This window comes from Melanostigma gelatinosum, assembly GCF_949748355.1.
Source record: "Melanostigma gelatinosum genome assembly, chromosome: 12".
Lineage (NCBI taxonomy): Eukaryota > Metazoa > Chordata > Actinopteri > Perciformes > Zoarcidae > Melanostigma > Melanostigma gelatinosum.
The window spans coordinates 259,025-283,260 of record NC_136645.1 but is presented as its reverse complement, the minus strand read 5'-3'; the positions used below and the strand labels follow the sequence as shown (position 1 = coordinate 283,260).

The 24,236-nt window shown below is 42.4% G+C and overlaps 1 protein-coding gene across 2 annotated transcripts; it reads left to right on the top strand.

Moving 5' to 3' along the window:
* Nucleotides 1-5,962: 5,962 nt before the first annotated feature.
* dlk2 (delta-like 2 homolog) lies at nt 5,963-18,887 on the top strand. 2 transcript variants are annotated; one of them, XM_079280770.1, is made up of 6 exons: nt 5,963-6,075; nt 14,566-14,683; nt 15,490-15,547; nt 16,451-16,581; nt 16,665-16,809; nt 17,845-18,887. In XM_079280770.1, exons 2-6 carry the CDS (start codon nt 14,593-14,595, stop codon nt 18,602-18,604), a joined length of 1,185 nt encoding a protein of 394 aa, XP_079136896.1. In that variant the 5' UTR covers nt 5,963-6,075; nt 14,566-14,592; the 3' UTR covers nt 18,605-18,887. The 2 variants fall into 2 exon arrangements, with proteins under 2 accessions (XP_079136896.1, XP_079136895.1); XM_079280769.1 differs by lacking the exon at nt 5,963-6,075 and adding an exon at nt 8,353-8,456.
* The last annotated feature ends 5,349 nt before the right edge of the window (nt 18,888-24,236 follow it).

Sequence of the window (24,236 nt, the reverse complement as noted above, 5' to 3'; positions counted from 1 at the left end):
CTCGTCGCCCGACCGTAACGTCGCCCGACCGTAACGCTCGTCTCCCGACCGTATCGCTCGTCTCCCGACCGTAACGCTCGTCTCCCGACCGTAACGCTCGTCTCCCGACCGTATCGCTCGTCTCCCGACCGTAACGCTCGTCTCCCGACCGTAACGCTCGTCTCCCGACCGTATCGCTCGTCTCCCGACCGTAACGCTCGTCTCCCGACCGTAACGCTCGTCGCCCGACCGTATCGCTCGTCTCCCGACCGTAACGCTCATCTCCCGACCGTAACGCTCGTCTCCCGACCGTATCGCTCGTCTCCCGACCGTAACGCTCGTCTCCCGACCGTATCGCTCGTCTCCCGACCGTAACGCTCGTCTCCCGACCGTATCGCTCGTCTCCCGACCGTAACGCTCGTCTCCCGACCGTAACGCTCGTCTCCCGACCGTATCGCTCGTCTCCCGACCGTAACGCTCGTCTCCCGACCGTAACGCTCGTCGCCCGACCGTATCGCTCGTCGCCCGACCGTATCGCTCGTCTCCCGACCGTAACGCTCGTCTCCCGACCGTAACGCTCGTCTCCCGACCGTATCGCTCGTCTCCCGACCGTATCGCTCGTCTCCCGACCGTAACGCTCGTCTCCCGACCGTAACGCTCGTCTCCCGACCGTATCGTAACCCCAGAAGATGGGTCACTCAGGTATAGTTCCATCATTGTTCAAAGTCAAAGAATAACTTTATGATGTTAGTTGTAATGAATAAATATATTTTAAAATCAAGTATGTTTCTCTGCATTTATAGTTTTCTACTGTATTGACAATATACCGAACCGTGGCTCCAATGTATCGTACCGAACCGAACCGTGAATTTTGTGAACCGTTACACCCCGAATATATATATAAATATATATAAATATATATAAATATATATAAATATATATAAATATAGATATATAGATATATATATCTATATAGATATATATATCTTAGTACAGATTAATAACATATATATAAATATATAAACATCTTTGTCTGTTAGGGTCGTACAGATGTTTCTGTGTTAGAGTCCCTCAGTTCTGTCTGCAGGTTGTTCTGTGTTAAAGTCCCTCAGTTCTGTCTGCAGGTTGTTTCTGTGTTAGAGTCCCTCAGTTCTGTCTGCAGGTTGTTCTGTGTTAGAGTCCCTCAGTTCTGTCTGCAGGTTGTTCTGTGTTAGAGTCCCTCACTTCTGTCTGCAGGTTGTTTCTGTGTTAGAGTCCCTCACTTCTGTCTGCAGGTTGTTTCTGTGTTAGAGTCCCTCAGTTCTGTCTGCAGGTTGTTTCTGTGTTAGAGTCCCTCAGTTCTGTCTGCAGGTTGTTCTGTGTTAGAGTCCCTCAGTTCTATCTGCAGGTTGTTTCTGTGTTAGAGTCCCTCAGTTATGTCTGCAGGTTGTTCTGTGTTAGAGTCCCTCAGTTCTGTCTACAGGTTGTTTCTGTTTTAGACTCCCTCAGTTCTGTCTGCAGGATGTTTCTTTGTTAGAGTCCCTCAGTTCTGTCTGCAGGTTGTTCTGTGTTATAGTCCCTCAGTTCTGTCTACAGGTTGTTTCCAGTGTCCATAGACTGTTTCAGACTGTTTACACCAAAACACTCAGATAGACAAACTGAGGTGTTATGTATCAACACATCAGATTTGACTGACTGAGGGCACAGGAAGTAAAGGAAGAACACTTCAAAATATAACTTACAAAAGTAAAGGAAATCAAATAAAAGCACGAGAGGAACAGTTTGTTTATGTGGTGCATGATGGGAGATCTATGTGGAGGACTACCTGAGAAACAATGACCCGTCCTCCCTTTCTTCTCTCAACCAATCAAATTGTCTCATACACACACTCATACACACACACACACACAGCTGTTGAGCAGATTATCGTCTCCCTGCAGAGCGAGAGACGAAGACAATGTCCAGCTGCTCCACAACAATGCAGATCCCCCTCTGTCCTCTGGTATGGGAGGTATGGGAGTAATGGGACGTATGGAGAACATGTCACTGGTTTGAGTCCCAGCAGCTGCTGGTGTCTCTCTGACGGGTTTCAGAACCTGTGAAGGAAAGTCAGAGAGAAGAAGAAGCAGTCTGACTCCTCAGAGCTGATCAATGATGTCATCTGATCTCAACATTATCTGTATCTTCTGTCATCCTCGTCTCCTCTCCTCCTCCCATCCTCCTCTCCTCATCTCCTCCTCTCCTCCTCTCCTCCCCTCCCTCGATCAGTTACAGTAACAGGATGATGACGACTCATAAAAACACAGAGCGTATTGATCACTGTGTTTATTGGCTCATTATCAAAGAGGTCAGAGGCATCAGTCCAGTAAAAAATAAAGTTTATAAAATGTCACATTAATAGAAACATGAATCGTTATTTGGTACGAACAGAGAGTCTGGTGGCAAAGGAAGGAAGGAGGTAGGGAAGGACAAAGGAAGTAGAAAAGGAAATATGGGACTCCTGAATCATTTACTCCCTCTGAATGTTCAGGGCGGGGGGGGTCAGCAGCTGTAGTGAGGAAGGGGGCCCCTCCATTCTTCTCCCTGTATAAACTCAGAGGCATTGTGGGGCAGGTGGTTTGACAGTTTAGAGGAGAGCGAATCTCCCAGCTGCTCCTGGTCCGGTTCATTCATGAGGTTAGACCCTCATCAACCCCTCAACACCCCCACAGACCCCCACAGATCACCACAGACCACCACAGACCCCACAGACCTCTACAGATCACCACAGACCCCACAGACCCACAGACCCCTACAGACCACCCCAGACCCCCACAGATCCACAGACCCCACAGACCCACAGACCCCTACAGACCACCCCAGACCCCCAGACCCCCACAGATCCACAGACACCCACAGACCCCACATAGCCCCAACACCCCCACAGACACTCACAGACCCCCAACACCCCCCCCCCCCCCCCCCCCCGACCAACCACCACCATCACAGATGGATCCTGTTACTCCAACAGAAACTGAACCAGACCAGTGGAGCTCCTCAGGTCTCATATTGTTGATTATTGATTTGTAGGTGTTTTATTTGTGATGACACATTTTCATTGGATAGCTTTGACATCCCATGATGCTCCACAATCTGCCTTTTACACGTTTTCATGCTAAAACTGTTCTCAGAAAGAAACAGATGGAGGAGGAGTTACAATTGGCCATCAATATGTTTATATATGTTACCTATCAGAGAGATTCAATACATCATCAATATATCATCAATATATCATCAATATATCATCAGTATATCATCAGTATATCATCAATATATCATCAGTATATCATCAGTATATCATCAATATATCATCAGTATATCATCAATATATCATCAGTATATCATCAGTATATCATCAGTATATCATCAGTATATCATCAGTATATCATCAGTATATCATCAATATATCATCAGTATATCATCAATATATCATCAGTATATCATCAATATATCATCAATATATCATCAGTATATCATCAATATATCATCAATATATCATCAGTATATCATCAATATATCATCAGTATATCATCAATATATCATCAGTATATCATCAATATATCATCAGTATATCATCAGTATATCATCAGTATATCATCAGTATATCATCAATATATCATCAGTATATCATCAATATATCATCAGTATATCATCAGTATATCATCAGTATATCATCAGTATATCATCAATATATCATCAGTATATCATCAGTATATCATCAGTATATCATCAGTATATCATCAATATATCATCAGTATATCATCAATATATCATCAATATATCATCAGTATATCATCAGTATATCATCAATATATCATCAATATATCATCAGTATATCATCAGTATATCATCAGTATATCATCAGTATATCATCAATATATCATCAGTATATCATCAGTATATCATCAGTATATCATCAATATATCATCAATATATCATCAGTATATCATCAGTATATCATCAATATATCATCACTATATCATCAGTATATCATCAATATATCATCAGTATATCATCAATATATCATCAGTATATCATCAATATATCATCAGTATATCATCAATATATCATCAGTATATCATCAGTATATCATCAATATATCATCAGTATATCATCAATATATCATCAGTATATCATCAATATATCATCAGTATATCATCAATATATCATCAGTATATCATCAATATATCATCAATATATCATCAATATATCATCAGTATATCATCAGTATATCATCAGTATATCATCAATATATCATCAGTATATCATCAATATATCATCAGTATATCATCAGTATATCATCAATATATCATCAGTATATCATCAATATATCATCAATATATCATCAGTATATCATCAATATATCATCAGTATATCATCAGTATATCATCAATATATCATCAGTATATCATCAATATATCATCAATATATCATCAATATATCATCAGTATATCATCAATATATCATCAGTATATCATCAATATATCATCAATATATCATCAATATATCATCAGTATATCATCAATATATCATCAGTATATCATCAGTATATCATCAATATATCATCAGTATATCATCAATATATCATCAATATATCATCAATATATCATCAGTATATCATCAATATATCATCAGTATATCATCAATATATCATCAATATATCATCAATATATCATCAGTATATCATCAATATATCATCAGTATATCATCAGTATATCATCAATATATCATCAGTATATCATCAATATATCATCAGTATATCATCAATATATCATCAGTATATCATCAATATATCATCAGTATATCATCAATATATCATCAGTATATCATCAATATATCATCAGTATATCATCAATATATCATCAGTATATCATCAGTATATCATCAATATATCATCAGTATATCATCAGTATATCATCAATATATCATCAATATATCATCAATATATCATCAGTATATCATCAGTATATCATCAATATATCATCAGTATATCATCAGTATATCATCAATATATCATCAATATATCATCAGTATATCATCAATATATCATCAGTATATCATCAATATATCATCAATATATCATCAGTATATCATCAATATATCATCAATATATCATCAATATATCATCAGTATATCATCAGTATATCATCAATATATCATCAATATATCATCAGTATATCATCAATATATCATCAGTATATCATCAGTATATCATCAATATATCATCAGTATATCATCAATATATCATCAATATATCATCAATATATCATCAGTATATCATCAATATATCATCAGTATATCATCAGTATATCATCAGTATATCATCAGTATATCATCAATATATCATCAGTATATCATCAATATATCATCAGTATATCATCAGTATATCATCAGTATATCATCAGTATATCATCAAGGAGGTTTTATGGCTCCTGTCGGTGGTTCTAGTGGTGATCAAGGAGGTTCTAGAAGTTCTGTAGGTTGTTCTAGTGATCATCAAGGAGATCATAGGAGGTCCTTGAGGGGGTTCTTTCAGCCCTTAGGACGTTCTAGTGGTTGTAGTGGTCTTTGTTTTGGTGGTTGAACACATACTCGACATTTTGGAGAGATGTATTCTTCCCACGTCATCAAAACACAGAAAAAAGGAACATCTTTTTAAAGAACATGGATTTTGGTACAACTCTTTGAGATTCTGATGAACAGTGCTGGGATCTTCCTCTTAAACCTACTTCATACTTTACAGTGTCTACATGTTTTTCAATGAAGTGTTCTGACAAAAGGAATGTCTTATGAATTTCTGAAGTGTTTCTGTTGTTTCCCAGCATGCCTCTGTCTCTCCACTCTCACCTGAAGACAAATAAATAGCTGCACCTTGTTCAGGTGAAGACGAGTCTCAGCCTGCCGATATGAGTCGAGTCTACTGATCTGAAGTCAGATCTGATTCACTCACAGAAGCCTTTTTACAAACACACACACCGCCGACACACTTGGCCTGCTGGAAGCTGATATCAGACCGAACAGATCTGTGGGGATCATCAGATAGAGGAAGACGGTCCCATAAACAGCAGAGCATTCTGGGTAAAAAACAGCTTGTTTTGACTCCGACTTCTTCTAGTTGAATGGGTATTTTTCCAATGGTCATCAAGGAGGTTGGTTCGAGTTCTAGTTTTCTAGTGACTCAGACTTGTTTTAGTTCTTTGGGTATTTTGACTCACAATTATTTTAGTTCCGTGAGTGTTTTGACTCAGACTTGTTTTATTTCCCTGGGTGTTTTGACTCAGACTTGTTTTAGTTCTCTTGGTGTTTTGACTCAGACTTGTTTTAGTTCCCTGGGTGTTTTGACTCAGACTTGTTTTAGTTCCCTGGGTGTTTTGACCCAGACTTGTTTTAGTTCCCTGGGTGTTTTGACTCACAATTATTTTAGTTCCATGAGTGTTTTGACCTTGACTTGTTTTAGTTCCCTGGGTGTTTTGCCTCAAACTTGTTTTCATTCCCTGGGTGTTTTGCCATAGACTTGTTTCAGTTCCCTGGGTGTTTTGACTCAGACTTGTTTTAGTTCCCTGAGTGTTTTGACTCAGATTTGTTTTAGTTCCCTGAGTGTTTTGACTCAGATTTGTTTTAGTTCCCTGAGTGTTTTGACTCACAAATATTTTAGTTCCCTGAGTGTTTTGACCTTGACTTGTTTTAGTTCCCTGGGTGTTTTGCCTTAGACTTGTTTCAGTTCCCTGAGTGTTTTTACTCAGACCTGTTATACTTCCCTGGGTGTTTTGACTCAGACTTGTTTTAGTTCCCTGGGTGTTTTGACTCAGTTTTGTTTTAGTTCCCTGGGTGTTTTGACTCCGACTTATTTTAGTTCCTTGAGTGTTTTGACTCAGACTTGTTTTAGTTCCCTGGTGTTTTGACTCAGACTTGTTTTCGTTCCCTGGGTGTTTTGAATCACAAATATTTTAGTTCCATGAGTGTTTTGACCTTGACTTGTTTTAGTTCCCTGGGTGTTTTGAATCAGACTTGTTTTAGTTCCCTGGGTGTTTAGACTCACAATTATTTTAGTTCCATGAGTGTTTTGACCTTGACTTGTTTTAGTTCCCTGGGTGTTTTGACTCCGACTTATTTTAGTTCCTTGAGTGTTTTGACTCAGACTTGTTTTAGTTCCCTGGTGTTTTGACTCAGACTTGTTTTCGTTCCCTGGGTGTTTTGAATCACAAATATTTTAGTTCCATGAGTGTTTTGACCTTGACTTGTTTTAGTTCCCTGGGTGTTTTGACTCAGACTTGTTTTAGTTCCCTGGGTGTTTAGACTCACAATTATTTTAGTTCCATGAGTGTTTTTACCTTGACTTGTTTTAGTTCCCTGGGTGTTTTGACTCACAAATATTTTAGTTCCCTGAGTGTTTTGACTCAGACTTGTTTTACTTCCCTGGGTGTTTTGACTCACAAATATTTTAGTTCCCTGAGTGTTTTTACTCAGACTTGTTTTCGTTCCCTGAGTGTTTTTACTCAGACCTGTTTTCGTTCCCTGAGTGTTTTTACTCAGACCTGTTTTAGTTCCCTGGGTGTTTTGACTCAGACTTGTTTTAGTTCCCTGAGTGTTTTTACTCAGACCTGTTTTAGTTCCCTGAGTATTTTTACTCAGACCTGTTTTAGTTCCCTGGGTGTTTTGACTCAGACTTGTTTTAGTTCCCTGGGCGTTTTTACTCAGACTTGTTTTAGTTCCCTGGGTGTTTTGACTCACAAATATTTTAGTTCCCTGAGTGTTTTGACTCAGACCTGTTTTAGTTCCCTGAGTGTTTTTACTCAGACCTGTTTTAGTTCCCTAAGTGTTTTTACTCTTTACTCTTGTTTCTGTCCTGAGAATATTTTGTCTCAGACTTGTTTGGTCTTGTTTACGGTTCTTTGCTCCTCAGCCAGCAGTTTTAAATACAAACATAGACTGTAACACTGTGTTACAGTATTTTGTTCATGATATATTTCTCTTAAATATTTTTTGTATAATAGTTCACGATGAGGAACATTTTATTTTTCTAGATTCTCTGGTTTCAGACCTGCAGCTGTCTTCACAGCATCACACATCTTTTACTTTAAGTGTGAAAGTCTAATCAACACTTATTAACACTGTGTCCTCAGTGTTTCTGTCACTGTGGTCAGATTTAATTTAACACCACAGTTATCTGACAAACAGCACACACACTCCAGTAAATGTGTGCGTGTGTGTGTGTGTGTGTGTGTCGGGGTCAGACCCTGCAGAGAGGGAGTGTGTTAAATGAAGAGGGAGGACGGGTGGAGGACGGGTCTCCTGGTCGTCCGTCTGCAGCTTCAAACTGTCTTTAAAATAAGCAGCAGAAGAACAGAGAGTGTGTGTGTGTGTGTGTGTGAGTGTGTGTTGAAGGGCAGCAGAGAGGAAACACTCTGAATGTTAAAGAGCTTTGTGACATTAAAGCAGCAGGAATCTGTCAGATGAAGGTAAGAACTACACTTCTTTATTGTTCTCACGCTTTACACTCAGGAGAATGTAACATTAGATCAGCTTCAGTTTATCCAGAATATAAAACACACACACACACACACCCACGCACACACACACACACACACACACAGACACGCAGACACACACACAGACACACACACACAGACACACAGACACACAGACACACACACACAGACACACACACACAGACACGCAGACACACACGCACACACACACACACACCCACGCACACACACACACACACACCCACACCCACGCACACAGACACACACACACAGACACACAGACACACACACACAGACACACACACACAGACACACACACACACACACAGACACACACACACGCAGACACACACACACAGAGACACACACACAGACACGCAGACACACACGCACACACACACACCCACGCACACACACAGACACACACACACACACACAGACACACACACACACACAGACACACACACACGCAGACACACACACAGACACACACACAGACACACACACACACACACAGACACACACACACGCAGACACACACACACAGACACACAGACACACAGACACACACACACAGACACACACACACAGACACAGACACACAGACACACACACACAGACACACACACACAGACACGCAGACACACACGCACACACACACACACACCCACGCGCACACACACACACACACACACACACAGACACAGACACACACACACACAGACACACACACACAGACACAGACACAGACACACACACACAGACACACACACACAGACACGCAGACACACACGCACACACACACACACACCCACGCACACAGACACACACACACACACGCAGACACACAGACACAGACACACACACATAGACACACAGACACACAGACACACACACACAGACACACACACACGCAGACACACACACACAGAGACACACACACAGACACACACACACAGAGACACACACACAGACACGCAGACACACACGCACACACACACACACAGACACGCAGACACACACACACAGACACACACACACGCAGACACACACACACAGAGACACACACACAGACACACACACACAGAGACACACACACAGAGACACACACACACAGAGACACACACACAGACACGCACACACACACACCCACGCACACACACCCACGCACACACACCCACGCACACAGACACACACACACAGACACACAGACACACAGACACACACACACAGACACACACACACAGACACACAGACACACACACACAGACACACACACACAGACACACAGACACACACACACAGACACGCAGACACACATGCACACACACACACACCCACGCACACACACACACACACACACACACACACACACAGACACAGACACACAGACACACACACACAGACACGCAGACACACACACACACACACACACACCCACGCACACACACACACACACACACACACACACAGACACAGACACACAGACACACACACACACACCCACACACACAGACACACACACACCGACACGCAGACACAGACACACACACACACACACACACAGGCATGTCAGTTCCTGTCTTGTGTTCTCGACTGTAATCTCTGGAAAAATGATCCCGCTCGTTATCTCCTGCCGCCTGCCAGTCAAGTGTGTGGGCAGCAGTGGTGTATAAAGTACTCAAAGACATACTTAAGTAAAAGTAAAGATACCTTTCTGGAAAACGACTCCAGTAAAAGTCACCTATTAGAATACTACTTGAGTAAAAGACTTAAAGTATCTGATATTTATTGTACTTAAGTACAAAAGTAATTTTCTGACATTAAATGTACTTAAGTATTGAAAGTAAATGCTGCTAATAAAAAAAAGAAAAGCAATATGACACTATGAAGGAGTCGTAACAGTGCGTTTATAAGTCTGCTCATTAGACTAGAGGATGTAGAGACCAATGCATAATATTATGTTCAGCAAAACATATCCACTTGATGCATCAGGTCAGTGTTTAGAGAAAGGACGCCTGCCTTGTGAACTCCTGTGGGCTGATTTGAACACAAAGGTTTTGCTGAAGCTGAATCTGCAATTGGGCGACTGCTCCCATCATAACTCCATCTGATCATCCACAACATGACTCAAATATCAAACTTTATCTGAAATATGAGGTTTAAAATGTAGCATTCTGGTGTATTCTGAGAAGAAAATTAAGTGATAAGACATTTACTTTAAGCAAAAAACTAATATATTATTCAGTCATCAATCAGTATTTCTGCTCTATTATACAACTGTCGTGGCCTGCGTGTGGGCAGAGCGTTGGGGATAAAGCTCGCCGCATGGTTGTTGACAACCTTTTGGAGAATTGTGACATACTATGTTTACAAGAGACATTCTTACTGAAGCAAGACTTGGAAAAACTCAACTCTTTTAATGATAACTTTCATGGTGCTGGGGAGTCTACAACTGACTTTGGCATGGGAATAGTCAGAGGAAGGATTCCAGGGGGTGTGGCTATTCTCTGGAATAAGAAGCTTGACTCTTTGATAAATGTGGTCAGGCTTGGTGTTGACTGGTGTGTTGCAATACAGTTTACTCATGATGATAAGGAATTCACTATCCTAAATGTTTATACACCCTATGAGTGCAATCACAATGAGGATGAATATCTAAATAGGCTTGCCTTCATCAATTCCTTCATTCAAGACAATACTTCTTCTAGTATTTATGTTATTGGGGATATGAATGCAGATATCTCAGACACAAGCTCAGTATTTGCCAAGCACATGGCTCAGTTTTGTAAAGACAATTATTTTATCTTATCAAGCGAAGTGCTTTTGCCTACAGATAGCTATACATACATTAGTGAGGCCGGGCACACTACATCATGGCTGGACCATTGTATTGGTACAGCTGATGCTCATGCTTCATTGGGATGTATGGGCATTCTTTATGGAGCAGCAACAACTCATCATATACCTTTTGCTATGTCGATAAATGTTGAACATCTGCCGGCGCTATCTAGAAATGTAAATAGTGTCAACACAGAAAAACTTGACTGTCAACTCTCACTGAAGAGGACGTCTTAGTGTATTCTGCTCGTACAGACCAGTCCTTCAGTCATATTCATCCAGCTAGAGATGCAGCTGTGTGTACTGACGTTAACTGTAAGGATGTGGTGCATAGGAGAGATCTCTGCTTCATGTACAATGATATAGTAAGTGCTCTGTATAAAGACAGCAAGCCCTACTACAAGCATCACAATAAGACCCATAACATCAAACCTGGCTGGAACGAGTCTGTAGCTGAGTATCGTGCTGAAGCCTGTGAAGCCTTCAAATCATGGGCTCTAGCTGGTAGACCCAGACAAGGACCAGAGCTTGAGTACAAGAAGCTCACCAATGCAAGATATAAGTATGCCATTCACTTCATCTGCAAGAATGATCAAGCCATGAGGGCTGACTCCATGGCCAAGAAGCTGCTAAGCAACAACCTCGTTGATTTATGGAAAGAAGTGAGAGCTCTTAACTGTGAAACATCTTTACCATGCACTATAGATGGAATCTCAGGAACAGACAACATTGCTGAGTTATGGCGACAGCATTATAGCACCTTATTTAACTGCATCAACAGTGATTTGTACAGCGTGGACAGTTCTGAGAGTAATGAGTGAATGGTAATTACATCATATGAGCTGCACCAAGCTATCAACAAACTGTCTGAAGGCAAAGCAAGTGGCTTAGACCATATTACTGCTGAACACCTTAAAGATGCTAGTCCGAGGTTAGCTCCTCTCCTCGCTATTTGTTTTACTGGCTTCATGGTTCACGGCTTGTTACCAGACTCAATGCTGTCTGTTCTCTCAGTGCCAGTCATTAAAAACAAAGCTGGTAAAGTATGTAGCCTAGAGAATTACAGGCCCATTGCTTTGGCCAGCGTCCTGTCAAAAGTCCTAGAAAGAATCCTGCTGGACAGAATACAGGACTTCATCACCTCCACAGATAACCAGTTGGGCTTCAAAGCCAAACATGGCACTGACTTGTGTTTATATGCCTTAAAGGACACTGTAAACAAATACAGAGGTCAAAACTCATCACTTCTTATGTGTTTCATTGATGCCTCCAAAGCTTTTGATCGTGTTAATCATAGTAAATTATTTTTTAAACTGAGCCAAAGAGGTGTCCCCACATACACAGTGAGAATTCTGTTCAGGTACACTGTACTCTACCTGTTCAGGTACTCTGTTCTCTACCTGTTCAGGTACTCTGTTCTCTACCTGTTCAGGTACTCTGTTCTCTACCTGTTCAGGTACTCTGTACTCTACCTGTTCAGGTATTCTGTTCTATACCTGTTCAGGTACTCTGTACACTACCTGTATAGGTATTCTGTTCTCTACCTGTTCAGGTACTCTGTTCTCTACCTGTTCAGGTACTCTGTTCTCTACCTGTTCAGGTACTCTGTTCTCTACCTGTTCAGGTACTCTGTTCTCTACCTGTTCAGGTACTCTGTACACTACCTGTTCAGGTACTCTGTACTCTACCTGTTCAGGTACTCTGTACACTACCTGTATAGGTACTCTGTTCTCTACCTGTTCAGGTACTCTGTTCTCTACCTGTTCAGGTACTCTGTTCTCTACCTGTTCAGGTACTCTGTACACTACCTGTATAGGTACTCTGTTCTCTACCTGTTCAGGTACTCTGTTCTCTACCTGTTCAGGTACTCTGTTCTCTACCTGTTCAGGTACTCTGTACACTACCTGTTCAGGTACTCTGTACTCTACCTGTTCAGGTACTCTGTACACTACCTGTATAGGTACTCTGTTCTCTACCTGTTCAGGTACTCTGTTCTCTACCTGTTCAGGTACTCTGTACTCTACCTGTTCAGGTACTCTGTTCTCTACCTGTTCAGGTACTCTGTACTCTACCTGTTCAGGTACTCTGTACACTACCTCTATAGGTACTCTGTTCTCTACCTGTTCAGGTACTCTGTTCTCTACCTGTTCAGGTACTCTGTTCTCTACCTGTTCAGGTATTCTGTTCTCTACCTGTTCAGGTACTCTGTTCTCTACCTGTTCAGGTATTCTGTTCTCTACCTGTTCAGGTACTCTGTACACTACCTGTATAGGTACTCTGTACTCTACCTGTTCAGGTACTCTGTACACTACCTCTATAGGTACTCTGTTCTCTACCTGTTCAGGTACTCTGTTCTCTACCTGTTCAGGTACTCTGTACACTACCTGTTCAGGTACTCTGTTCTCTACCTGTTCAGGTACTCTGTTCTCTACCTGTTCAGGTATTCTGTTCTCTACCTGTTCAGGTACTCTGTACACTACCTGTATAGGTACTCTGTTCCCTACCTGTGTGGGTACTCTGTTCTCTACCTGTTCAGGTCCTCTGTACACTACCTGTATAGGTACTCTGTTCTCTACCTGTTCAGGTACTCTGTACACTACCTGTTCAGGTACTCTGTTCCCTACCTGTGTGGGTACTCTGTTCTCTACCTGTTCAGGTCCTCTGTACACTACCTGTATAGGTACTCTGTTCTCTACCTGTTCAGGTACTCTGTACACTACCTGTTCAGGTACTCTGTTCCCTACCTGTGTGGGTACTCTGTTCTCTACCTGTTCAGGTATTCTGTTCTCTACCTGTTCAGGTACTCTGTACACTACCTGTTCAGGTACTCTGTTCCCTACCTGTGTGGGTACTCTGTTCTCTACCTGTTCAGGTACTTTGTATGCTCAGTCCTCACGGGTTTGATGCATTGCTGCCCGCCGGTTAAAAACAACAAACGGTCTTTGCAAACTGAAATGATGCCAACAGCCGTGAGACCTGATCACTCTGATCTGTCAGATATGTCTGACGTCCTCAGATCAGTTTCTGGTCTGTGATGTCAGGAGGTATAATGTGTGAACAGCTGATATGGGAGCAGCAGCAGGTCTGATTTAAGTGTCTCACACCTGGTTCAGGCCTTTGATCTGGACGATGACAGCTTGAGACGTCTCACCTTTCAGGAGCCTCAGTAAGTTCACCCGACGCTGACAAACTGACTCCAGGTCAGCCTCCACCAATGCATCTGTCTCTTCTGTCACAGGTGGTCTTCGTCCTCCGGGTCTCCAAAATGTCCAACATGTCCTCAGTGAGATCTTCAGGCTTCCTGCTGAGCTGCTGTGTCCTGATCGTCCTCATCGTCCCGCCCTGCAGAGGTCAAGGTATGGTCAAGTCCTTAGTATTGTTCTTTGAGAGCAGATCCTCACTCGGTGTCCGATTGTTGTCAAGCTGTCAGATTAAACCCTTCTCAGATAACATTTAGCCCCCCTCAGCTGTTGGTGGTCTGAGGTCTGGTCTCCTGTCAGGACACCCTTTGAAATATTCCTGCTGATAACTTGCGGTCTGATCCTCCATCAAACCTGGAATCTGAGACTCACCTGCAGAGAGGAAGTGTCTCCTGTCCTCTTCCTCCTCACTATGATGAAGATCAGTTGAGTCCAGCTGCCTCTCCGACAGACAGACGCGCCAGAGGTCACGTGACAGAGTCACTCACAGGCCACGCCCACAGGAATGACACAACCAATCGTGTCATTTTAAAAACACGATCTCATCTCCAGATCCACTGAGGAGTTCCTTCCAGAGCTTTCAACCACATCTCACGGCCTTCATCAGTGTGTCTGTGTCATGTAACCAATGTCATGTGATACCACTGAGCTGATGAAGGCTGTGAGATGTATTTGAAAAAAAGCCAGTAAGTGGCCCTTGAGTTTAGATTTAATTTGTTTTTTTTAAATGTGTTTTGTTTAATTTGCTTGATGAACCAGATGTTATACTGATGTTCTCCTTCAATAATAAAACTCCCCCACAGAATCCTGTTGAACTAATAAGTTTGATTATTGATGAGTAAATATTGATAAGTCAGCTAATGCTTTTATTGTGAAACTCTTGAAGCAGGAAGTTGTTCCTGTTTAAATCTAAGCTTCCAGCTGATTTCTTCTCTTCTTCTTCTTGTTTTTCTTCTCTGCAGGAAGTGACTGCAGCTGTAACGTCACCAACAGCCGCTGTGACGAGTCCGGAGTCTGCAGGTGAGACCATCGATCCTCCTCTGATCTTAAGCATCCCCTGCTTTATGGTCTACCAGAGACCTGTCAATCACTGCGTAGCCCCGCCCTAAAGCATCCCCTGCTTTATGGTCTGTTTGACTCTAAACCAGGGTTGTCAAACTCATCTCACTCTGGGCCACATCAGCATCACGGTCGCCCTCAAAGGGCCGGTTGTAACTGTAAGACTGTATAACTGTAACTTCCCCTAACATATTGTTCAATAACTCTCTGCATTTGATTATTGTTTATTCAAGTGTAAACATATTGTACATGCAGTTATATCAATGAAAAATGATATTTAAACACATTTCTGTTATTGTAACATAAATCATTTTAATTGCGGGTTCAGAAACCCACATGACTCTATCAAAGATCAAACTATTAAAGAAAATAACAAAGACAAATATCAAACACAAGTTCTGACATTAACTTTGTTCAAAGCTGTTTGTTCACCTCTCTGCATCACTAATGTTCCTCCCTGTCGTCGTCCTGTGCAGCTACATCCAAGAGCTGCTCACTGAGAGTCAGGTCTGATGAACATGATAGATGATGTATCCGTGTTGTCTGCTTTCATCAGCAGTTCATTACAAACACAAGTACCTGCTCGTCTCTTAGCTAGCTGTGTTGTTAGATTGCTGCTAGTTCATCAACTCGTCTGCGATGGTGTTTCTTCACAAACTGACATTTGTAAAAGTCTGTATCTGGTCGGAGCTCTGCTCACATACCTTCAGCATTTTTAGCAGGGATAGGGTTAGGGGTTAGATGGGGTGGAGATGAATTTGACACCCCTGCTCTAGAGGGTTTCTGGTCCAGCTGGTGGTAGACCCGGGTAGAGACCCAGATGAGGACCCAGTGAATGAGATCTCTGTCTCTCTGTGTCTCCAGGTGTGACCCCGGTTGGGACGGCGAGCGGTGCGAGCGCTGCGTGCCGACGCCCGGCTGTCTTCACGGATCCTGTCAGCAGCCGTGGCAGTGCAGCTGTGAGGCGGGCTGGGGGGGCCGCTTCTGTGACAAAGGTCTGGACTCTCACTTCTTCTGGTTTGGGTTTTGGGGTCCCTGTTGGGATCCGGTCTGATGTGTCCCCGTCTCCTTGTTTCAGACCTGTCGGTGTGCTCGGAGCAGCCGCCGTGTCAGAACGGAGCGACCTGTGTGATGGAGGACAACGCTGAGTACACCTGTCTGTGTGCCCACGGCTTCCACGGCAGAGACTGTCAGCTGAAGACCGGACCCTGTCAGCTGAGGAGGTCTGTGCAGGTCTCCCTGTAGACCACCTGGATGATCCTTCTGTTTGTTCAACTTCGTCCTCCTTCACTCGTCATGAAACAGTTGTTCAGCTATAAAAAGCAGTTTTTTTGTTTGAATCCCTAAAAGTAAACATTTAGTTCATCTGAATAAAGTCTGATTTAGTATCTGAGAGGAAGTGACGACTACAAACACAACATTTATTTTTACTGTCACTGTCACAGGACAGGTTCAACTATTAACAATAACTGATTAAACCAAGAACCAATTATTTTGTGATTGCTAGTAGCTAGTATCTAGAACAGGGCTCTCAAACTCCCGGCCCGCCACGTCATTTTATGTGGCCCGCGAATCCGCCAGCAAAAAAAAAAAAAAAAAAAAGTTTTTTTCAAAAGTTAGACTTGATAATAAAAATATCTCCATAGTCGGAATTATGAGATAGAATGTCGAAGTTATGATATATAAAGTCATAACTATGATAGAAAGTCATAATTATGAGATAGAATGTCAAAATTATGAGATACTTAAACACAGTCATAGAAGCAGCTCTTTGGCTGGTTACTGTACATTTGACATGGAAATGTATTGTGAGTACATTGAAGACTACTTTAAACTGTGAATGCAGAGTTATTTAACAATATGTTACGAGTAGTTACATTTACAACCAGCCCTTTGTGGGCGACCATGATGCTGATGTGGCCTGGAGTGAAAATTAGTTTGAGACCCCTGATCTAGAAGCTACTAGCTGCTAGCTAGCTACTGAATGTCTGCGAGCTACCAGCTACTACCTAGTAGCTAGTGTCTAGTAGCTACTACCTAGCAGCTACTACCTAGCAGCTACTACCTAGCAGCTACTACCTAGCAGCTACTACCTAGCAGCTACCTAGTAGCTGCTCGGTAGCTACTACGTCATTAACATCTCCTCATGTCCATGATGATGATGGATGTGGTTCTGTGAACTCAGCACCTGGTGTTCACGCTTGTCTCTTCTTCTTCTTCTTTTTCTTCTTCTTCTTCTTCGTGTGTTTTGTCTCCAGGTCTCCATGTAAAAATGGTGGCCTCTGTGAGGACGCCGATGGCTTTGCGGTGGACCTGGCGTGTCGCTGCCTGGCCGGCTTCACGGGTCGGCGCTGTGAGACCGATGTGGACGACTGCCGTCAACGACCGTGTGCCAGCGGCGCCACCTGCCTGGACGGCATCAACCGCTTCTCGTGCCTCTGCCCCGCCGGCTTCACCGGCCGCTTCTGCACCGTCAACCTGGACGACTGTGCCAGCTGGCCGTGCCTAAACGCCGGCCGCTGCCTGGACCGCGCCGCAGGCTTCCACTGCGTCTGCCGGCCCGGTTACACCGGGGCCACCTGCGAGACGGAGCCGAGGGGCCGCGAGCCCAGCTGGACGACGCTGGGGTGGGAGGGGGGAGGAGGCGGGGCCGTACCTCGGCTGACCACCGGGGGTCAGAACGAGAGGGCAGTCACCTTGAACGGCAGTCGACATGGCGACAGGTCGTTCAAAGTGACGGTGAGCGAGCGTCGTGCCGCCAGCCTGTCGGAGGTCCAGCTCGTCGTCCTGCTGGTGCTGGCGGGCCTGACACTGGGCGCGTTGGCGCTGACCACCGCCCTTGTGCTGCACGGTTACTGCAGGGCCCGAGGCCACGCCCATTTCTGGCCGCTGACATCGTCATCATCATCATCACAGCAGAGCGGCCGGCGAGCGCCGCAGGACGAGTCGGAATGTCACATCAGCTTCCTGAACGTAGCCGAACCAGAGAAGAAGAAGCTGAACACGGAGGTCATGTAGACAGGTGACAGTAACAAACATCGGGACTCACATCAGATAAACACATGATGAAATGTACAGAACATTCTTGATGTTAAAGGAATTGTATTAACTTTAACTGTATTTTAAACATTTTAAATTATATTTTTGAATGTAACTGTACAGCTGAGTGTGTAGAAATACTACCACAAAATGTTTTTACTCTTCAGCTTTTGTTCAGATGAAACAAACCGCAGACGACATTTTGATCAGTGAGCTGCTCGTTAGCTTAGCATCTTTACATCTCAGAGGTAAATATTGTACTTTTACTGCTCTTCATTTATTTTATAGTTTTACTTTAGTTACCAGATTCAGATTATTAATAAACACATAAATTATGATATGTTATTACAGATTATATAAAGTTATTAAAATGAGCATCACCTTCAAAGTGATGTTGGTATCTTCCTACTACGTGTTCGTATCTTCCTACTATGTGTTGGTATCTTCCTACTACGTGTTGGTATCTTCATACTACGTGTTGGTATCTTCCTACTACGTGTTGGTATCTTCCTACTACGTGTTGGTATCTTCCTACTACGTGTTGGTATCTTCATACTATGTGTTGGTATCTTCCTACTACGTGTTGGTATCTTCATACTACGTGTTGGTATCTTCATACTACGTGTTGGTATCTTCCTACTACGTGTTGGTATCTTCCTACTACGTGTTGGTATCTTCATACTACGTGTTGGTATCTTCATACTACGTGTTGGTATCTTCATACTACGTGTTGGTATCTTCATACTACGTGTTGGTATCTTCATACTACGTGTTGGTATCTTCCTACTACGTGTTGGTATCTTCATACTACGTGTTGGTATCTTCCTACTACGTGTTGGTATCTTCATACTACGTGTTGGTATCGTCCTACTACGTGTTGGTATCTTCATACTACGTGTTGGTATCTTCCTACTATGTGTTGGTATCTTCCTACTATGTGTTGGTATCTTCATACTACGTGTTGGTATCTTCATACTACGTGTTGGTATCTTCATACTACGTGTTGGTATCTTCCTACTACGTGTTGGTATCTTCATACTACGTGTTGGTATCTTCATACTACGTGTTGGTATCTTCATACTACGTGTTGGTATCTTCATACTACGTGTTGGTATCTTCATACTACGTGTTGGTATCTTCCTACTACGTGTTGGTATCTTCCTACTACGTGTTGGTATCTTCCTACTACGTGTTGGTATCTTCATACTACGTGTTGGTATCTTCCTACTACGTGTTGGTATCTTCCTACTATGTGTTGGTATCTTCATACTACGTGTTGGTATCTTCCTACTATGTGTTGGTATCTTCATACTATGTGTTAGTGACTTTAAACCCGTTATAATTGTGACTTTGTATCTTCTACTGATGGTTAGTCAATGCATTATCAGGGTTCTTTGTATGTTGTATTGTTGAATGGGGTAGAGACCAACAGAATCTCTCTCATGTATTGGTGTAATTTATAAGACGAGAGTGTGTGATGTTCTGCACTGAGAACAAACTGTGTGCAATAAAGTCGTGAATGACGAGCTCTGAAAGCTGTCGGCTGGTGTTTTTATGTACCGACACATGAAATATTAAATATGAGAAGTATATATTATGACGCTCAAAGTCACAACAAGAGAGTTGCAGTAGTCCAGGCGGGAGATGACCAGAGCCTGGATGAGCACCTGCTCCGTCTCATCAGTGAGGAAGTGAATCCTCCTGATGCTGTAGAGCAGGAATCTGCAGGAGCGTGTAACTGATGCAATGTTTGCTGAGAATGACAGTTGGTCATCCAGGGTCACACCCAGGTTCCTCGCAGTCCGAGTTGGTGTCACCACGGTATCATCGATGGTGATGGACAGGTCTCGGTGAGGGCAACCCTTCCACGGGAGGAACAGTAGCTCGGTTTTGTCCAGGTTGAGCTTGAGGTGGTGTGTCGTCATCCACGTCGAGATGTGAGCCAAGCACGCAGCGATGCCTCCACTTGAGTGTCCCCGGAGGAAATGACAAGACCAGCTGGGTGTCATCGGCATAACAATGGTTCGAGAAGTCATGCGAGCGAATAACAGAACCCAGAGATGTTGTGTAGAGCGAGAAGAGAAGGGGGCCCAGGACTGAGCCTTGTGGAACCCCCGTAGTCAGCATGCGTGGTTCCGACACGGCCCCCCTCCATGTCACCTGGTAGGATCGACCTGTCAGGTAGGATGCAAACAGGGAGAGTGCAGAGCCTGAGACGCCATCCCCTCGAGGCTGGAGAGGAGGATCTGGTGGTTAACAGTGTCAAACGCCGCAGACAGGTCCAGGAGAATCAGGACGAGGAGAGAGAGTTAGCTCTTGCTGCGTGAAGCGACTCCGTCACCGCAAGGAGGGCTGTCTCAGTCGAGTGACCCACTTTGAACCCGGACTGGTGGGGGTCCAAGAGGTTGTTCTGGTGGCGATAGGAGGATAGTTGAGTAAAGACAGCACATTCAAGTGTTTAGGAAAGAAAGGGTAGAAGAGAAACCGGTCTGAAGTTCTTGACATCAGAGGGGTCAAGTGATGGTTCTCTGAAACAAGAGATGTGTTGATGAGGTGGGTGAGGAAAGGAAGGAGTTCAGTCGCAATAGACTGAAGAAGAGGGGAGGGGATCGGGTCAAGGGAGCACGTGGTGGGGCGGTTAGATGTAACAGGTTGAGGACCTCGTTAGGGGAGAGGGGAGCAAGACAGGGTAAGATGGGGCATGCAGAGGGGAGGGAGAGCTGAGGGGGAAGAGCTGGAGAGGGTAGAGAGTCTTAGGTGTAGACTCCTCGTAGATCCTACATTCTTCTCTGAAGTTCTCATAACTAATCTCTCTGGCTTGTTTAGTTATGATCTCTTCATTGATCCAGATGTGTTGCTTTTTCATCACCAGGTTCTGAAGTTTTCTCACAGTCGTCTTGTGTTTTTGATTCTCGTCACTTAGTTGATTGAGTCAGCTCTTTACCGTTGCTCTGGTTCTGCTGACTCTTGATCTGTGCCAGATGTCCCACATTGGTCCTCTCCTGCAGGTCGATGAGGTCGTCTTTATTCCTGATGGCTCCTTCAGCTTCTCTCACGTCACACTTAAGGTCATGCACTGTTGACCTGAAACGTTCAAAAACTTCATTGTTCTCCTCAGTCAGAGATGTGAAGCGAGTCACCTCAGCCATCAGGCTCTGGTTCTTCTGAGTGAGGATCTTCTCATTCTCCTCCAGATCATCAACTTCCGCCTGCAGGTTACAATGTTTTTCCCAATTTTTGTCAGTCTGAGACTCAAGCAGGTTCATTTCCTCAGTGAGGATCTGGTTCTGCTTGTTCAGATGTTCTTCTCTTTCCTCGTATTCCTGCATCGTTGCCAGATAGTGTTTGTTGTTGGCCTGTATTTTCTGAGTCAGGTGTTCTATTTGGGGCTCTTTGTCCTCATTGTCCTGCTGAGTGACCTCTACCTGCTGCTCAAGGTAATCAACAGTGTTCCTCAGACTGTTGATGTCTGTGTGGTTTTCATTCTTCACACGTTCTAAATGAGCTACTTCAGCAATCGTGTATTCATGCTGCTCACTGAACCTTAACTTCTCCTCCTCCATCTCTCTCATGTTCCTCTCTCACTTTGCTTACTCCAACTTGAGCAAATGTATCTTTGAGTTCCTCAGTCGCTCTGTCGTCCATGACTCTGATTTCAGGTTGTTCCTGCTCCTTGATTCTCAACTCTCTCTCTGGACGGGACAGATCGGAGGAGAAATTATGCAGAGACATGTTTGTGTTTCCTCGTGTCTTCTGAAGTCCTGAAACAAATAAATCCAAAAAATAAACTCTGGTTCTTTGATCCTGTTACCTCTTAACCAACTATTGCATCATTGATCTTTGTGACTCTTTACCTTTGATCTTATTTTTATTTATTTATTTAATTTTGATCTTTGTGTGACGTCATGCCGTTTTACGCACCGTAGCTGCGCGTGCTCGTCTGTTACTCGTGTTCTCATGGACTTTGTGAAACGGCATCACGGTCCAAAATGCCCCGGATGTGACTTGGCCCCGCACACTTGGACCTGTAGACCAGCAGACCTGTAGACCAGCAGACCAGTAGACCTGTAGACCTGTAGACCAGTAGACCTGTAGACCAGCAGACCAGCACCTCCAGGTCATGGCTCCATCCATCTGGACCAGCATGTTGATGCTGATCCTGGAGAGCCTGAAGGCTGGTCTCAGGTCAGCTTCAGACCAGAACACAGGCCGGGACCTGGTCCTTGATTATCTTTGAATTGTACTAATAATAACTAATGAACTGTTGACGTGTACTAGTATGTGACAGTGTGAGACCTCTCTCAGTCCAGAAGGTACTGTCACTGGATCAGAGACCTGAAAGGTCTGTCCTGGTTCAGGACTCATGATGGTTCAGGTAATTCTTAAAGTTAATATGCAGTGATGTTTGAGGACCAAGAAGACAAACGGTAGATGTGTATATTTAAATATGTTTTATTGTTGATATGTATCAAATGTATTGTGACCTTCATAAAGTTTTTATGTGTTTCTTCTATTCAATATGAATAAAGTTCAACAGCACCACAAACTACAGCTGATTCATCAAGATTGCCAGATCTGATCCATATATATATATACATATATATATGTATATATATATATATACATACATATATGTATATATATATATACATACATATATGTATATATATATATATATATATATATACACACATGTATATATATATATATATATACACATGTATATATATGTATGTATATATATATATATATATATATACATACATGTATATATATATATATACATACATATATGTATATATATATATATACATACATATATATACATGTATATATATATATATATATATATATATATACACATGTATATATATATATATATATATATATATACACATGTATATATATATATATATATATATATATATATATATATATACACATGTATATATATGTATGTATATATATATATATATATATATATATATATACATACATGTATATATATATATATACATACATATATACATGTATATATATATATATATATATACACATGTATATATATATATATATATATATATATATATACATACATACATATATATACATACACATATATATATATACATACACATATATATATATACATACACATATATATATATACATACACATATATATATATATACACACATACATATATATATATATTGAGATTGAGATTAAAATCTCTTTTGCAAGATGTAAGTAACAATACTACATCACATTAAGGAGCAGTTTTTGTTTTTTATGCTGATGTGTTGCTAAGAAGACACCCCAGAAGATGAGTCACTCAGGTATAGTTCCATCATTGTTCAAAATCAAAGAATAACTTAATGATGTTAGTTGTAATGAATAAATATATTTAAAAATAAAGTACATTTCTCTGGCATTCATAGTTTTCTACTGTACTGAAACGTACCGAACCGTGGCTCCACTGTATCGAACCCAACCCAACCGTGGATTTTGTGAACCGTTACACCCCTAATATATATATAAATATATATGTAATGAGTTTACTCTGACTGGTTAGCTAGTTAGCTTGTCCATCTCTTGCCGTTAGCCGTGT

What these genes read in the sequence shown, in the direction of transcription:
- dlk2 (XM_079280769.1), top strand. An exon ending in CCCGCCCTGCAGAGGTCAAG is followed by an intron (nt 14,684 to 15,489) that starts GTATGGTCAAGT and finishes TCTTCTCTGCAG; the next exon opens with GAAGTGACTGCAGCTGTAAC. An exon ending in GACGAGTCCGGAGTCTGCAG is followed by an intron (nt 15,548 to 16,450) that starts GTGAGACCATCG and finishes CTGTGTCTCCAG; the next exon opens with GTGTGACCCCGGTTGGGACG.